The sequence below is a fragment of the Mustela erminea genome, chromosome 13, assembly GCF_009829155.1.
Source record: "Mustela erminea isolate mMusErm1 chromosome 13, mMusErm1.Pri, whole genome shotgun sequence".
NCBI lineage: Eukaryota > Metazoa > Chordata > Mammalia > Carnivora > Mustelidae > Mustela > Mustela erminea.
Window position 1 is genome coordinate 83793788 of NC_045626.1, and position 18826 is coordinate 83812613.

Genomic DNA, 18826 nt, shown 5'->3' on the forward strand with positions numbered 1-18826 from the left:
AGGGTGCAGTGGTGGCAGCTGGTGATAGGAACTGAGGTCCTGAAGGGTTTGTGTCCTGTTAAAGAGCACCCTGTAGGGAGCGTATGGTGTGAACGAACTCTGGGACATTTGAGAATTGGCTGAAACATGGAGACCAGTTAGTGTATTGAAATTGTTCAAGTGTGAAAACTTGGTAACCATCTAGACCAGGGCTGGTGAGAGAAAGTTAGAAAAACCGTGGGTGAGCCTGAGGTTTATTTGATAAGTTGATTGGTAATTGTACTGGAGATAGAATGGAGATAGAAATGGAGATAGAATGGAGATAGAAAACAGAGCAAATTTGAGGGGAGATAGAATGAGCCCTTTGTTAAATTTATTGCATTTGAGGGGCTTGCAGGTCTTTAATTTATTTGTAAACGTGTTGAGAAACAAGTACTACATACCTGGTGGAGTAAGATACAGATTCTTTCTTGAAGATGCAGCTTAGAGTGATGGTTTGAATGAAAGTGTTCAGTTGGAGATGTTGAGATTGTGGGACTGGCAGTGCGGATTTAGGACTTGTCAGCATTGCTGAAAATTGAATGAAAAAACTAATGAATAGCTATAAAAAGAAGAGTTCCAAGAGAAAACAAAGCAGAGAAGGCCAAGGACAAAGAAAGTCTTAAGAAGATGGACCATATTTGATAGACTCAGCCATTTAGAGGTGAAGTAGGATGAGAATGAACACAAATCTGTTAACCTTTTTGCTTAGGAGGAGAATCTGAGAGAAAGGAAAGGCCAGAGGCTAGACTTCAGGGTAACATGGAAGAATTAGGGGTGTTAGGGAGTGAGATATTTTGGTTTAGTGTTTAACCTTTTTATAACAAGCATTCACTTCTGCCTAAATTATTTTTAGATTTGTTTCATTAGCCTGATATCTGTTAGGATAAAATAATTTAGAGAATCTCTCATTTTCAGGGAAAATAAATATATTCCTCCCGGACAAAGAAATAGAGAAGTCATATCCTGGGGAAGTGGGAGACAGAATTCACCGCGTATGGGCCAGCCTGGATCGGGCTCCATGCCGTCAAGATCCACCTCTCACACTTCAGATTTCAACCCGAATTCTGGTTCAGACCAAAGAGTAGTTAATGGAGGCAAGTATTTTGACCAAATTTGTCAATGTCCTCAATCAAATATACAGTTTTCTGAATATTTAAGTTTAACATAATTGGTAAAAGCATGCACATCTTCAGTGATTTCTGTGGAGTAGTTTTTACTTCAAAACCATTTAAAATTTGCCTTTGTGGATATCAAATTAGTAGAATTAGTATAAATCATTGGCATATATCGTATTTAGTGTGATGAAATACTCACGTGTTAAGATAAAGTGCTAAATTTAACCAAAGATAATTCACTTGGCCAGAAAACACTCCACATACAAAGAAATTGGAAACTTTGGGTAGGTTCTCAATTTAAAAACCCTGTATGATAAAATTACTTGAACATAGTTTATATGGGAAATCCTAGTTTGTGTGAAATGCTCAGTAGTTAACACAGATTAAATTCCTTAACTGTTTGCACGTTTATACTCTGCTTATTTCAAGAAACAATTTGAGGTAATTTGCTATACAAGACATGACCAAGAGTCATATGAAGAAGATGAAGAAAGAAAAGTGCTTAAAAAACAATAAAAACGACCGGTTTTTGCAATTAATCATAAGTACAGTGAAAGAGACTTGCATCTTCAGGAGGAAGATATTTTTCTGCTCTACCTCTAAATCTAAGATTGAATATAGCTCATAAGTCATGGATCTTTCGTGTGAGTCAGGGATACTGGACGGAAGTGCTATAGGCAGTACGGAAATACCGTAGCAGAACTATGTTTATAACCTAGGGAACAAAGTGGACATTCAGTTTAAGATATTTAGGTTCAGAAAGTTAGAAAAGTAGAGAACACTTAAGTTTCCAATTTCAGTTGTTTCTGTTGAGTCTCCAGAATTCCTCTCCAAATAAACACTCTTGAGTATTTTCTGTACTTAGTATTGGGGGTGAAATTTCTTTGCTCTCTGAGTAAAGAATTTTAGTTCATGAACAGAATTTTCAAGGAAAAAACATGAAGGGGGCTAGGAAATGTGTAATACTCAAGTGTGTGGAACCCTGTGGAGAGGAGACCTGGACTGTTTTCCTAAGATTAAGGTAAGTGATATGTAATGTTACACATTAGCTGTATCTTGACCTGTGCATATCCATCAGTGTCAGCTTATGTGGTGATGACTGCTTTCTAGTTGCATTGCTTATTAAGCAGTCACTTAAGTAAGTGTTAACTGCATAAATTAGCAGGTCTCCCCTCTTTTTCTAATTTGGTAAGATTAAAATGATTTTTGAAAAGGCAATGAATAGTAACCTTTTTTATGACGCTAAAAATTAGAAGTAATGTTATATTTCTACTAAATGGGCTTGCTTAATGAGATTTAAAACTAAATTTTACCTTCAAATACAAATTAGATGAGAATCACAAATGGTTATATAAAAAACAGCATTTTTAACAGGATATAATAGCTCCTGCTTATTTTCCTGTTTCAGAAGCTAAAATTAGTAAGTAATCTTATTCCTGAGTTTTGTCATTTATTGTGTGAAATTATCTAGTTTATGTTAATACTCCTTTTAATAATTGGTTATTGAGAAACAGTTACAGAAGCAGGATTAATAGGCAAAGTCTTAACTGTCTTCTTCAATAGTATGTGTAGATCCTAATTAACCCTTTGGGAACGTATGTTCATTTAAACAGACTTAATTTTAAGGAGGTTAAAGTAAAATGTGAATTTATGTCAGTTAAGTTATGCTAAAACTTATCACAAATCAAATGACTGTCCTCAAAGGGTTAAAATGTACAAGAAATCATTTTTGTCATTTTACTTTTTTTTCTGTTTACTTTTTTCCCTCATTTTTTTCTTTAGTTTTTATACTTTCCTTCATATCATTTGTTCTGTCAGGTGTTCCCTGGCCATCGCCTTGCCCATCTCCTTCCTCTCGCCCACCTTCTCGCTACCAGTCAGGTCCCAACTCTCTTCCACCTCGGGCAGCCACCCCTACACGGCCGCCCTCCAGGCCCCCCTCGCGGCCATCCAGACCCCCGTCTCACCCCTCTGCTCATGGTTCTCCAGCTCCTGTCTCTACTATGCCTAAACGCATGTCTTCAGAAGGTACAATACCACAATTTGTTCATGTTTTTGTTTGTCTTTGTTTAACTCCTATGTGAGTTTATAATTACAAAATAGTTTCCTCTTCATTATTTAGTAGCCTATAATTTCCGTGTTTTAACTTTAGTTTATTAAAACTATTTCTATTAACCTTTTGTTCATTGGAGAGAAATTTGATAAATGCTGTGTGAAGCTATGAACTATCCTGGATTATAAGAATGGGGGTTTATCTCTGCCTGGTAAAAATGATGTTCCTTTACAGCCCCAGAAGGTCTGCCCCAGGTTTTTGTCCCTCTCAATATATAGTATAAATAGTGGTTAATGATAAACGATGAACTTTCTTCACCAGTTTTGGACTTACTGTAGAACCTTCATTTTATAGCTCTTTGGCCAATGTACTCGTGAACCTACCTGTTGGCCATAGGCAGTAATGGTGATTTAGGGGTCCTTTTTGAAAAGGACATTCCATGCAGCTGCCTTTGTGTGTCTACTCTTAGATTATAATACAGAGATTCGCTTTATGTTTGGGGAATTTAAGAAAATTAGCTTTGTAATATTTTCTAGTGAAAGTCTAATCTGGCAGTCTTTGATCTAAAATAAAACGTTGTTAAAAACCATTTGCCCTTGTCAAAAAAAAAATCCTGTAATTCTCATGCAGTGTTTGATGCTAAGTCTACCGCTACTACATATCAAATAATGGAGGTATTGTAGACAAATGAGACTTTAATATAAATGCAGTGCATATGGTAAAAACCTATTGTCTGAATATGTATTTTTGATATTGTTTCAGGGTATATATGTTTACATTTTAGTCCCGATTTATTCATTAAAATCGTAGTTGATAGAACTTATGCTGAGATTAATACAGTTTTCTGGCATAAAGTGCTTCCCTGGAGAAAACCCACGTTGGCTGCTTTTTAATAAATTGTTGCCATCCAGGCAGGAGGGAGGTCATGTGATCCTGACTAAAGTGGCTGACCTTGAACAGCATGTTGCACTGATTTTCAAGGTGACTTCCTTGCTAGAAAGTGCTTGTGATGGTGGCCACTAAGTGAAAAGTTAAAATCTGTTGTGGTATTTGTTGTGGTTCATGTTTGAGTAAAGCAGGACTCAGTGAGTATGAACGTCTTCACTATAGTAAATTGTACACTGCTTGTAAGAGGGACCGTTCACGTAGAAAATAGACCTTCTGGGTATTCAGAGCTGCTACATTATCCAGTTTTTCTTTTTAACTGATCTGAATTAAAATGTCTTCCAGTCATGTAGTTAGGTGAACTTCAAACGTAGAACTATGAAATTCAGTGGTTTTCTGTGTTTAATATGGGAGAGTATTTTGTATTTTATGTATTACCAAAAAGAATGAAATTTCTTTTAAGTTAGAGTTTGATTTCATTGAGCTATGCCAACTGGCTTTCTTACTCCTTTTCTCTACGTGGGTATAAAAAATTTATGATATGCATACACCTAATTCTTTAATTTTTTTTATATAAATCACCTCTCCAGTTGAAAACTATAATATATAACATTAATATTTCTTTTTAGGATTGTGTCCATGATTAAATTCCTACTGAGGGTACAAATTTATTTGACATTCTTAAGATTTTGGCAGGAAGGTAAGGGTGAGAACCCTTGGCTATGACCTTAAGGATGAGTTTTGCTGAGTATTAGCACTGTCTGGCTTTTCTACTGAGAGCCATTCTGTCTACTGATTTCACTTGATTGATTGTTTGAATGCAGAGTAGACTTCTTTAGAAGTAGAAGGCACTAATGGGGTGACAATTAATGATCTAGAATTTTTGATGATTCATGTAGTGCACATTTCTTCTCCAAATGCCAGTTATTTTAGTCTTTCAGGTTATGCCTTAACAGTATAATTTTCAGCTTATAGCCTGTTCAGCCTGAGAAACTGCTTACAGGTGAAGACTGTTTTAAGGCATGGGTTGTAAAATTTATTGCCATATTTCAATAATATAAAAGTATATAGGGATTAATAGTCTGTTTCAGAATCTTCTTCTAATTTTAGAAATAATAAAGTTTGAGGGGGAAAAGCAAAAAGTATGTGGTAAAATAAGACTGATCCTATCATGTAGCGTAACTTCTGTTAACATTTTATAATATATTTATTTTTATATGCCCACAAGTAATGAATATAGATGAAACAAATGAATAAAAATTTTTGAAGAGTTACAACATCTGTTTGATTTCCTGACACCAACTTCATCCCTCCCTTTCTTTAAAAAACAGGGAAATAATATAAAATTTATTTATAAAACTTTTTGTGGCATTCCACAGAATAATTCTGAAGGAATATGGCCAAGAATACGTTTCTCTGTTTTTGTTCTTTCTTTTATAACCAAGGAGAAGCTAGAGAGAGAGTGTGTGTGTGTATGTGTGAATAGGGTCTGTGTAGTTAGCAGAAAAGTTGTACTGATGGACATTGAAGCATTTATGTGATGTTCACTGTTCCTTTCTTAGGGCCTCCAAGGATGTCCCCAAAGGCCCAGCGACACCCTCGAAATCACAGAGTTTCTGCTGGGAGGGGTTCCATTTCCAGTGGCCTAGAATTTGTATCCCATACCCCACCAAGTGAAGCAGCTGCTCCTCCAGCAGCAAGAACTAGTCCTGCGGGGGGCACATGGTCATCAGTGGTCAGTGGGGGTAGGTAACACTTGGCTCGGAGCATAATGACAGTGGACATTTTGTAACTCTGCTGCATGTAAGAAGGGCTGAGTTCAGTGTATATATTAAAATTATTGGAATAACCAGGAATTGGGAAACCTATATTTTTATTCTGGTTTCCACCGCATATTCACCATATGTTAAAGCAAACCATATGATCGTTCTGAATTTCAGTTTTCTCAATGAATTAGAGTAATTTTTGCCTGTTCTACTTTATGGACTTGTGATAAGATTCTTATAAGGTTCATAAGTTCAGGAATATACATCATAGTTCTATAGCGTACCACCCAAATATAAAACAAATACAGTGTGTAACATAATATGAACAGACTGTATTTCCTGTCTTCTTAGCAACAGACACTTACTTTGGGCTTACAGTGCTGTGTATTCCTGTAGCATCTGTATATGGTACTAATTCCTGATTTTATTTCCCTAATAAGGAATATCAATACATGATGGGCCCAGGTTTTACCTGTGATTAGCCTGAAGAATGTGCTGACAGCAGCTATAAAAGTATAAAACATAAATAAAAAGACTAACTGTAAGCTCAGTCCCAAACTGCTTTTGCTACCTAATGTTTTGCTTCCATGATAACTGTGGAGAGTTAGAACATGCAGTGATTGTGATTTTTAGTCATAGTCTGTCTTAATCAGCAGATAGTATTTTTAAAAGAAAAGATCTTCAGGCTTAAACAAAAACATACCTAACTCTCTAAACTTCGTCAGTACACATTGCTCAGCATCATGTATGCATAATTTTATGGTCAGTTACTTTGTATATTCTGTTGTCTTCTTTGGTCTTCAAGGAAGACCAAAAGAAGTTAGGTATTAGAAATTAGATATTTTATTAACATAATCTAATTAGAAATTAGGTGTTAATTATTAGAAGGAAATAATTCACTTAACAAGAAAATAGAATTTCTAAAAATCTTTATTTCTTCAGTTGTACCATTCATCATTTGACGTTGCTTAGAGAATTTGGAAGTGAATTTTGAGAGTAACAACGTAATAATAGAAGTGAAAACAATAACTGTTATTAGGAATACATGCAGGGTGGTGTTGCAGTTTTTTTTTATACTAACTAGAAAAATGACAGTTTTTGGATAGTTTCCTTCCATGATCCTATGACGTAAGAAAGTAAAGAACCACTAAATTGTAATTGGAACCATTTTTTTTAAACCGTTGAATCTGAGTTCTACAAATGGGTTTTTAATGGATTAAGAAACCTAACAGTTGTTTACTTGAGGTCAGGTGGAACAGGAACCCTGGTGAATTATCTTCGGCTTTTGGCTAAATTGGTTCCTTGATTTTCTTAGTTCTTCTAAAGTGCCTCTTGAGGTGGCTGGAAAGAGCATACAGGATTGGCTGCAAGCTGCCAGAAGGTGTTTGAGTTTATTATTTGAAGGAGAAACAAGTAAGCCTTTTTCTTGGGATCTGCCACCCCACTGTTAAAGAAACATCTCACTTCTTAGTGGAGAATGTTGCTGTCTTCATCTTAAAAAATGGGGTTTATCCGGTCTTAAAATCCAGTTTCTAATTTCATTTAAAGTACTGCCTTTTGGAATTAATCTGATCTATTTAGTTATAAGAAAGAACTGCAGCTGTACTTAGGTGTTAGTAATTGCTGTCATTCTTCAGCTTTTTGTGTTTTCAGTTACCACCACTGTGGGTGATGGGATAAAGAGTAATAGGGATGGTGGTTGACCAGGAGTATTTTACCTAAATATTCTAAGAAGCCTCTTTGAAGAAGTGACATTTGAGCTAAGAATGTAATGAATCAATTTTCTCTTTCTTGTAGTTCCAAGATTATCCCCTAAAACTCATAGACCCAGGTCTCCCAGACAGAACAGTATTGGAAATACTCCTAGTGGGCCAGTTCTTGCTTCTCCTCAAGCTGGTATTATTCCAGCCGAAGCTGTTGCTATGCCTGTTCCAGCCGCTTCTCCTACACCTGCCAGTCCTGCATCCAACAGAGCTGTCACCCCGTCTATTGAGGGTATGTAAGAAGGGGCTTCCAGCTCCATGTCATTTGTGAAGTTGAGTGTTAAAAGTGTTACACTAATATGAAAAATGCTGTATTTATTCATAGGTATGTATTTGAGTGTAAATTTAAAATTTGTGTAAATGAAGTATAATACAGTTTTATATTTATTCTTGAATGTCTGTTGTTAGAAGGGTTAACATTCTTAGGTAGTGAATATCAATATAAATAAAGTTATTGGTGTTTCATTTGTCTGCCAAGGGAAAAGCTTCTGGTTAAATGGAAAATTTTTTTTCCACAAACCATAGGAAATAAAAATTGTTGAATATTTCCCCATTTTACTTTACTATTATTTTTTTAAATACGTATTTTTTTAGCTAAGGATTCCAGGCTTCAAGATCAGAGGCAAAATTCTCCTGCAGGGAATAAAGAAAATGTGAAGCCCAATGAGACATCACCTAGCTTCTCAAAGACTGAAAATAAAGGTTAGAGCTTTAAAAAGTCTTTCAGTATAATTACAGAAATAGGAAGGAGATGTCTAAGCTCATGCTTAGTACAGATTGGTTTTGGTCAACACTTTTTCTTAGGATTATGCACATTTTAAATGCATAATTTGACAAATATCAAAATCCATAAATAACGTATTGAATAAAAGCTTATTTTTATTTCCAGTATCACATCCTAAAGAATTTTAAATTAAAGATTTGCAGTGAATTTATATTTAACAGTTTGTAATTTTATAGGTATATCACCAATTGTTTCTGAACACAGAAAGCAGATTGATGACTTAAAGAAGTTTAAGAATGATTTTAGGGTAAGTGTTGTTATTGATTAATGAATTAGAACTTTAAAAATGAATAGTAAACATGATTACAAATTTTTAGATCCTTCATTTGCAAAAATGCGTTATATGCATACTTGGAAACAGTGAATCATGTCTGTAGAAAGCTAAACGTTCTTAAAGTTGTCTTTGTGCTTTAAAATTATTTATTCTATTTACTTACTTTTAGAGAGAGAGAGAGACCTTGTGGGTCGGGGGAGGAATAAAGGGAGAGGGGGAAGAGAGAATCTTGAGCAGACTCTTCAGCTGAGCAGCGCAGAGCCTGACTCAGGGCTTGGTCTCATGACCCTGAGATAATGACCTGAGCCGAACCAAGAGTCAGTTGCTTAATGGACTGAGCCACCCAGGTGTTTCTGCTTGTGCTTTTGAGTAGGTGACTAAATCAGCAGCTCGAGAACTATACAGATACCAAATGAAAGAGAATATAATTTTGACATTTAAAGTCAGTCATAACATAAGTTATTATTGGATCCCCATTTGATTAGTTTATTCAGTGAAGAGTAGAGCAAAGTCACGGTATTAATTATCTGGTAGGGCTAGTGGGAGATGTAATGGACCCTGGTGTTCTGGATAGTTGCAGATGTACACTTTGTACACAAATGTATTGTGGTAGAAATTGGTATGTATGTATGTATGTATGTATGTATGTATGTATTTATTTATTTATTTATTAGATTTTATTTATTTATTTGACAAAGAGATCACAAGTAGGCAGAGAGGCAGGCAGAGAGAGAGAGGAGGAAGCAGGCTCCCCGCTGAGCAGAGAGCCCGATGCGGGACTCAATCCCAGGACCCTGAGATCATGACCCGAGCCGAAGGCAGCAGCCCAACCCACTGAGCCACCCAGGCGCCCCTATTTATTTATTTATTTTTAAAGATTTTATTTATTTATTTGACAGACAGAGATCACAAGCAGGCAGAGAGGCAGGCAGAGAGAGAGGAGGAAGCAGGTTCCCTGCTGAGCAGAGAGCCCGACGCGGGGCTCAATCCCAGGACCCTGGGACCACGACCTGAGCCAAAGGCAGAGGCCTTAACCCACTGAGCCACCCAGGCGCCCCAGAAATTGGTCTTTAATACCAGTTATCTGTCTTAGGACTCCGAACATTCTCCCATCTCTTTTGGATGAACACTGTGTTCTTTTGTACACGTTTATTATAATACACTTTGTATATCAAGTCATTTTGGGACCAATGCAAGAAGTTATCCTGAAACTTAGCTTCTTAGAGGAAAAGATCTGATTATCAGCCTTTGGAAAATATGGTTGACTTAAGAGATGAATCAGTCAAAGGGCAGCTTTTTCATAGTCTGTGTTAGCTTCCTAAAAATTAATGATTTTTTGGTGATAGCTTCATATTTATTGGCACCATTCAAAATATTACATACCACATTTTTTCACAATTTATCTATTCAGCTTTAATGCTGTTAGTGATTATGAACTTAAATTTTAATTTTTTAAGCCATAGCTAATCCATGGACATGATACGGAGAATTACAACCAAATGCCCAGATAGCCAGTTTAATATGTCATGTACTCCCAACACAATTAAAGCTCTTTTATGTACTTGGTCTCCTCAGCTGCATGCTTCTGTCAGAGGGGAGGGTTTCGTTTCTGTGCAGTTCTTTACACTGCATCTGAATAGATTCCTAAGGAATAGGTGATACTATTTTACATAATCTTCCATTTGACGTAAATGAGCTCGTTATAGGTATTGCCTATTCCCTTTTATTTTCTCACATTACTTTTTAGACTCAAGCATTCAGTCCTTTCTTATGTTGAATTTATCATGTTATGAAGGAAAGAAAATTTTTACTCTGAAACATATGGGTTAGTAGTATCAGTCTTACTGAGATAAAATTTACGTGTCGTACATTTTAGCCATACAAAGTGTACAATTCAGTGGCTTTTTGTATATTCAGAGATTTAAACGACCATTACCACAGTCAGTTTTAGAACATTTTCTTCACCCCCAGAAGAAACCCCATACCCCTTAGCAGTCATTCCTCTTTTGCTTTTAAACATCTCTCCCACACCCCTTTCCTTAGGTCCTAGACAGTCTGCTTGCTTTCTCTCTGCAGTTAGTTGCCTCTTTTGGACATTTCATATGAATGGAATCTCATGATATGAGGCCTTTTGAGTCTGTCGTCTTTACTTAGCATAATATTTTCAAAGGTCATCCATGTTGGAGCATCTCTCACTGCTTTTTTTTATTTTTTATTTTTTTAAGATTTATTAGAGCACATGAGAGCGTGCGAGCAGTGGGAGGGGCAGAGGGTGAGGGAGAGAGAATCTCAAGCAATCTGTCTGCTGAGCAGGAAACCCAACATAGGGCTTGATCCCACAACCCTGAAATCAGGACCTGAGATGAAACCAAGAATTGGTCTCCTAACCAACTACACCACCCAGGCAGCCCAGTACTTCATTGCTTTTTAATAATACTCCATTGTATGAATAGACCACATTTTATTTATCCATCATTTAATGTCTCTTCGAGTTTTTCCCATATGTTGACTGTTAGGAATAATGCTGCTATGAATATTAGTATAGTTTTTGTTGTGGACATATATTCATTTCTTTCGGGTGTATATACATAAGAGTAGAATTTCTGGGTCCTATGGTAACTCTGTCTTAAACCGTTTGAGGAAAATTTCCAGACTGTTGCCAAAGCAACTGGAGTATTGTAGTTTCCATCACCAGCATATAAGGATTTCTGTTTCTCCACATCCTTGCCAGCATTTGTTATTGTCTCTTTTATTGTAGACATCCTTGCGGTATCTCATTGTGGTTTTGATTTGCATTTCTCTATTGGCTAACAATGTTGAGCATCTTTTTATGTGTTCCTTGGCCACTTATAAATCTCTTAGAGAAATGTCTATTCAGATCCTTTGCCCATTTTAAAATCTGAGTTGTCTTATTATTGAGTTCTTTATTCTGTGTACAAGTCTCACATGAGATACATGGTTTGCAATTTTTTTCTACTGTTCTGTCAGTTGTCTTTTCACTTTCTAGATGTTGACCCTTATCCAAAAATTTTTTATTTTACTGAAGTCCACTTTATCTCTTTTTTGTTGTTGTTGTTGTTGCTTGTGCTTTTGGTGTGATATCTCAGAAGCCATTGCTTAATCCATAGTCATAAAGATTTACTCTTATTTTTTTTTCTAAGAGTCTCATTTAGGGCTGTGATCCATTTTGAGTAATTGTTATATATAGTGTGAGGTAGGCTTCCAGATTTACTCTTGTGCTTGTTGCTCTTACTTGTCCCAGCACCTTCTCTTTTAAAAGATACTGAATTGGGGGTGCCTCCTGGTGGCTGAGTTGATTGGTTGTCAGGTTCTTAGTTTCAGTTTGGGTCATGATCTCAGGGGTCATAGGATCAGTCAAGCCCCATGTTGGGGGGTGTGGAGTCTGCTTGGGATTCTCTCTCTGCCCATCCCCCTGCTTGTGCTTGCTTTCTCTCTCTCTTTAAAACAAACAAAATCTTAAGAAAAGATACTGAATTGAATAATCTTTGCATTCTTGTGGAAACTCTCATTACTGGGTTCTGAATTCTCTTCCATACATCTCTCTGTCTTTACTTATGTCAGCAACACACTGTCTCAGAATTAGTGTTTTTGTTTTGTTTTGTTTTGTTTAAGGTGGGGAGGGTAAGGGGAGAGGGGGAGGGAGAGAGTCTTAAGTAGGTTCTATGCACAGTGCTCCATCTCACAACACAGGACTCTATCTCACAACCCTGAAACCATAACCTGAACTAAAATCAAGAGTCGGGTACTTAACCAACTGAGCCACCCAGGCACCAATAGAGTTAGAGTGGGTTTTTTTTTTTTTTTTTTTTTTTTAAGATCTTTAAAAATTTATTTGACAGACAGAGATCACAAGCAGGCAGAGAGGCAGGTGGGGGGTGGGGTGGGTGGGGAGCAGACTCCCTGCCAAGCAGAGAGCCCGATGTGGGGCTCGATCCCAGGACCCTGAGATTATGACCTGAGCCGAAGGCAGAGGCTTTAACCCACTGAGCCACCCAGGCGCCCCTAGCGATAGTGTATTTTTAATAAGCTTACAAGTTCATTTAGTAGAAAACATTTTGTTTTTCATATTATCAGTTCACAGTTTTCTGTAAATCTTCTTTAATGCTTGACTCTTAAAGTCCAGGTGGTTGTAGGATTAGAACACTACCTCTTTAGGAATTCTAATCTGTTACTATTGGGGGCCTGAAAATTTTAATGTAACATTAAGTCTTGTATAAGTAACTTTTTCGTCCATAAAGGAGTTCTGAAAAGCAAGGAGATGGTATTAAAAAATGTCTGAGAGTGAACTTTATACTTCAATTAGGGTAAAATAACATTAGTAGTTTACACATTGACTTATTACCTGTGTATCCTATGCTGTCTTAAATGCTTATGTGATCAATCTTTTATTGTCCTATCATCCCTTTGAAGCAGCCTCTATTATTATTTCCAGTGTGTATATTAGGAAACTGAGGTAAAGACAAATTAAATAATTTGCCAAGAATCACATGGTTAGTAAAAGATAGGCCCAGCCATTTGTGTGTTTAAGTTTCTAGTAGTGCTTTGGATAGTACCTAACACATAGGCTGTACTCTGCTATTCAGTGAGTGAATTATCAGAGCCGTCCTCATAGTATACACGTGGCCTCAAACTATGGTGATTCACGGAAATCTCTAGTCTTTCTTTGAGACAGAGGTTAAGAGTACTCTGTGGTTTTCTTTTTTCTTTTCATTTTACTTTAATATAGCTATGTGCACGATGCTGATAACTTTATTTGTGTAAGAATTCCTAGTAATTTGATCTGTACAGATTAACAGTATTGGGTTTGGAGGTAAGTAGACTTGTCTGATTTGAATCATCCCTTTACAAATACCCTGTGTGAAACACTACCAAGCTGAAATGGGATTATTGTAGAACCAATTTCATTGTTCTCATGAGAATTAAATGAGATACTAATGTGAAGTGTTTAATATAGTACATGACACATCCAGTATGTATTCAGTGAATATTAATTCTTATTAGCAAAAACAAAACAAAACAAAACCCCAGTGTTTTACTGGCAATCACTTGTCTTGTTTGTTAAATCACATAAGAATTTCAGTTTTCCCATTAAATGTCCATACTACCCAAAGCAACCTAGAGATTCAGTGCAGTCTCTATCAAAATTGCAATGGCATTTTTCACAGAAAATGAACCAATAATCCTAAAAATTGTCTTACCGTAGTACATTTCAGACAGCCAAAGCAGTCTTGAGAAAGAAGAGGAAAGCTGGAGGCATTGTGCTCCCTGATTTCAAACTGTATAATAAAGCTGCAGTAATAAAAGTATGTTCTTGGCATAAAACAGATACACAGGTCAGTTACACAAAAATAGAGAGCCCAGAACTAAAGCTATGCACATAGGGTTAATTAATTTATGACAAAAGAGCCAAGAATATAGACTGGGAAGGGGAGAGGCGCCTGGGTGGCTCAGTTGATTAAGCATCTGACTGTTGATTTCGACTCAGGTTATGATCGCGGGGTCCTGGGATTGAGCCCCATGTTGGGCTCCATACTCAGCAGGGAGTCTGCTTCTCCCTCTGCTCCTCTCCCTGCTCTCTCTCTCTCTAATAAAGAAAATATTAAAAAAAAAAAAAAAAAAAAAAAGCATAAGGAAGGGCCAGTATCATCATTAAATGGTGTTGGGAAAACTGGACAACCACGTTTAAAAGAATAATACTAGGGCATCTGGGTGGCTCAGTTGGTTGAGCATCTGATTCTTGATTCCAGCTCAGGTCATGATCTCAGGGTCAGGAGATTGAGCCCTGCTTCAGCTCCCCGCTCAACGCAGTCTGCTTGGGGTTCTCTCTCTATCCCTCCGCTCCTTCCCCTGCTCTCATGTGTGCTGTCTCCTCTCTCAAATAAGTAAAATTTTAAAAAGAATAAAACTGGACTGTCTTACACTCTACATAAATATTAACTCAAAATGGATTAAAGACTTGAACAGAAACTCCTAGAAGGAAACCTAGGCAGTGAGCTCCTTGATGTTGGCAGTGATTGGCAGTGATTTTTTTATTTAAAATCAAAAGCAGAAGTAACGAGCTAAAATAATGCACAGTGAAGGAAACCAAAGTGAAAAGGAACCTACTACATGGTGGAAATATTTGCAAATCACATAGCTGATAAGGATTTAATATCCAACATACAAAACTCCTGCAACTGAGTAGCGCACACCCCCTCCCCAAAAAACTGATCTAAAAATGGCAGAGGATGTAAATAAACACTTTTCCAAGAAGACATACAGATGGCCAATAAGTCCACGAACAGGTGCTTACCACTAATAACCAGGGAAATGCAAATCAAAACCACAATGAGATATCACCCATACTTTTGGAATGGCTGTTACCAAAAAAATTTAAGAAAATAACAAGTGTTGGCTAAGATGTACAATTTTGGTAGAAACATAAATTGCTGTAGGTGCTAAGAGGTTCCTCAAAAATAAAAAAATTAAAAATAGAACTACCATATGATCTAGCAGTTCCATTTCTGGGTATTTATACAAAGGGAATGAAAATACCAACTCAGAAATATAGCTGGATCCCCATTGCATCATTGCAATCATTGTATCATTATTTACAGTGGCCAAGACATGAAAGCAACCTAGGTGCCCATTGATGGGTGAATGGATAAAGAAAATGGGGTGTGTATATATATGTATATACAAATACATATACATATTTGTGTATGTAATATAGATACACACAGGAATATTGAGGCATAAAAAAGAGATCCTGTCATTTGTGACAACATGGATGGACTTTGTGGTCACCATGCTAAGTAAAATAAATCAAAGACAAATAGTTGCATAATCTCGCTTATGTGTGAGATCTTTAAAAAAAAAAAAAAAAAGGCCCTTCAGGTACAGATTGGTTATCACAGGCAGGGGACAGTGAAATGTGTGAATGGGGTCAAAAGATAAAAACTTCTATTTATAAAATAAGTCATGGGGGTGTAATGTTCAGCATGGTGACTCTACTCAGTCATACTGTGCTGTAATATTTGAAACTTCCTAAAAGAATTGATCTTAAAAGTTGTCAAAAGAAAAATTTTTAACTGCAGTTATGGCTGTTAACTAGACATTGATTATTTTGCAGCATATACGTATATTGAATGATTGTGGTGTATGCCTGAAACCAATACATTTATATATTATGTTTTATTGGAAAAAAGTGGTAAGGGGAAGGAAAAAATCTCAGTTTTCACTTAGGCTTCTTTAGTGTACTGCAGTTGGAAATACAGCTGAATGCTGAAAAGCATGAATTGTGCCTTAGTTTATCCATTTACGAGGTGGTGCTAAGTGTCTACATCACATAGGTCTGTTGTAGCAATTAAATGAATGAGTTAAATCATTTAGAACAGTGTCCACACCATAGTGAGTACTTTAGGTATGTTTTCCATTATATATGAGTAACATAAAAAAAAGTCTCATTTTTGTCTCACTCAAAAGACTTCTGGAAACACTCAAGAGATCTCTGCAGTATGCAGTTGGTCTGTTAATGAAGGTAGCTGCTACTAAAAATTACCTGAACAAATGCTGGCTTAAACATTAAATGCCTGTTGTAACTTGAGTTGCCAATGATCCTATCATCACCTTCCGGCATGAGCTGCTTGTGGATTCAGTGACTGTCTTGGTGATGTGGTGAAGCTGGAGATGCTCTCAAGAAGCCAGCCTGCCAAGGGCCTGAGCAGTGAGACCTTGACATTTGTTTGCCCATCCTGAGGCTGGGGAGAGACACTTTTTTCTGTCCAGCTCGTGCAGTCCCTTCTTGATGCCTGGGGCTGCTGCTCTATTCACATTGCCACTTCGGCTGCTTTTCCTTGGTGTCTTTTTCCTTCTCTTTTTCTTGTCATTTCCTTCAGCTGCTTCTCTTACCTTTCTAGAGAGTATGGCATCTTAAATCAATCATCTTCAGACAGTAGTAGCATTGATTTCTTCTAGCCTGTAAACTTAAAAACCCCAGCACCTACTTCACTAACATCTTAGCCTTCTACTCGTCTTGGTACTTGTGTTTTGCACTTTCTTCTTCGATAAGGTTAGAAGATCTAATTGACCAACCTTCTATCCCTCTGAATCCGCCTGCTTTGGACTTGCCAACCCACCACTTCTGCAGTCCAGGCCCAAGTCCTAGTCCACTAGTGCTTTTCTGTTTCTCCCTTTCCCTTGGGTTTTTAAGCATGTTGTTTCTTTAGCTTAGATAATTCCATTTTCCAGGCTACTCTCACCCCCAACCTTTTATACCTTAGACTACATGGCACTTCCACTGAGAAACCTTTTTCTATAAATTGCTTTTCCTTTAGGATCCCATTTCATTTACCACATTTTTGTTAGGTATCTGATCTCACCCAGGTGGTAAGGGTGAGGATAGGAACTATTCGTATTTTCCATACTCAGAGGGTACAATTTCTTACAAATGGTAGGCAGTTAGTAGATATTTAACTTTTGAGGTTAGGATATTTGAGTGCCTAGATGACTATGGGTGTGTTGTATATATGTTCTGTTATTATTGCTTTAGTAAGTACATTACTCTTAAAATGTAAAAAGCCTTATTTGGTATATCATGCTTATAAATAGTATTGGTTTGCTTATGCTCATGGAGAAAATTGATTATGGAGTTATTTAAAATATTTAAATATAATTGTTTTCTTTATTCAGTTACAGCCAAGTTCTACTTCTGAATCTATGGATCAACTGCTAAACAAAAATAGAGAGGGAGAAAAATCAAGAGATTTGATCAAAGACAAAATTGAACCAAATGCTAAGGATTCATTCATTGAAAATAGCAGCAGCAATTGCACCAGTAGCAGCAGCAAACCGAACAGTCCCAGCATTTCCCCTTCAATCCTCAGTAACACGGAGCACAAGAGGGGACCTGAGGTCACATCCCAAGGGGTTCAGACTTCCAGTCCAGGATGTAAACAAGAGAAGGATGATAAAGAGGAGAAGAAAGATGCAGCTGAGTGAGTAAACTTTGAATTGAGCACATCCTGTTACTTACTTTTTCTTAGAGTGTACAGGGGCTTTCAGCTCAGGAATCTATCTGGACTTTTGGACTGCTTTCTGAGTACCCCCCCAGGTTACAAACAACTGTAAACAGATGACTTCTTAAGTAAATTAAGTCTTTGTACTCTGTACTCTGTTTCCTTCCTTCCCCAGTTTTGTTCCCTATAGCCAAAATCAAGACTAAATTAAGAAGAACTTTTTTTTTTAAATGTACAGGGAGTTTTGGGAAGTATATCCCCTGAATGCTGGTCAGTACCCCCTCCTAGCCCTGCTGTTAGAACCAAGAACTGCTGCTGCCAGAAAGAGATGACAAGTTATTATTGACAAGTTGGCAGATTATTATAATAAATTAATTGGCAAATTTAACTTTCTACCCAAGTGCTTTTCCTTTTGAAACGTGTATTTTCTAAAACTTTTTTTCATTAAAAGGCACTAAAAGCAAATAGAGCTTAGAAAGATGGGAAAGATCAGTTTTCAGATTGAAATAACAGTGTCTGGCTCCTACTTGGAATTCAGCATGTTTTCCGTCAGAAAACGTTTTATTAATTGTTAGATTGTTATTAATTGTTAGATTTCTTAAGATAAACTTAATCCTCCACATTTGATATGTCATTAACTGTACAGATCTTTGTGGGCTAGCTTCAGCCTAACCACTGTTAATTTATCTATTCTGGGTTCCATACAATCCATTTACAGCTGAACTTTTGGAATGCAGCCTGTTGATCTGTCAGAGAGTGCTTATTCTTAATATGAGGCAAAAATTTTTATTTCCCAATAGTGGTATGTGGGTGGTATGTAGGAAAACACTTGGTTGCATTAGAAAATACTGCATGCAAGGGGGCACCCAGCTGGTTCAGTCTGCAGAGCATGCGCCTTGATCTCAGTGTGTGGGTTCCACCCCATGTTGGGTGTAGAGAGTACTTAAAAGTAAAATCTTAAAAAAAAGAGAGAGAAGGAAAGAAAATATTGCATTCTAGAGAATTGGTATATTAGGGATTGCCTTTAGTGATATTTTCTCAGTTGATTTGTTGATTGCCTTTGAGAGAAGATATATTAACACTTTTTTTAGGATTTATTTATTTATTTGCTGTACACATGCGTATGCATGGTTCGGGGATGGGGAGAG

At 36.9% G+C, this 18826-nt stretch overlaps 1 protein-coding gene across 7 annotated transcripts in view; it reads left to right on the top strand.

Moving 5' to 3' along the window:
• ATXN2 (ataxin 2) overlaps window positions 1-18826 on the top strand; it is a 113851-nt gene that overhangs the window by 67878 nt on the left and 27147 nt on the right. For 5 of the 7 annotated variants that reach the window (XM_032310332.1, XM_032310333.1, XM_032310336.1 and 2 more), the window contains exons 9-15: window positions 937-1115; window positions 2955-3164; window positions 5637-5819; window positions 7638-7835; window positions 8198-8305; window positions 8564-8634; window positions 17353-17657. In XM_032310332.1, coding sequence (XP_032166223.1) covers window positions 937-1115; window positions 2955-3164; window positions 5637-5819; window positions 7638-7835; window positions 8198-8305; window positions 8564-8634; window positions 17353-17657 — 1254 coding nt within the window. The remainder of the gene's footprint in view (window positions 1-936; window positions 1116-2954; window positions 3165-5636; window positions 5820-7637; window positions 7836-8197; window positions 8306-8563; window positions 8635-17352; window positions 17658-18826) is intronic. The other 2 variants (XM_032310337.1, XM_032310338.1) reach the window with 2 other exon arrangements.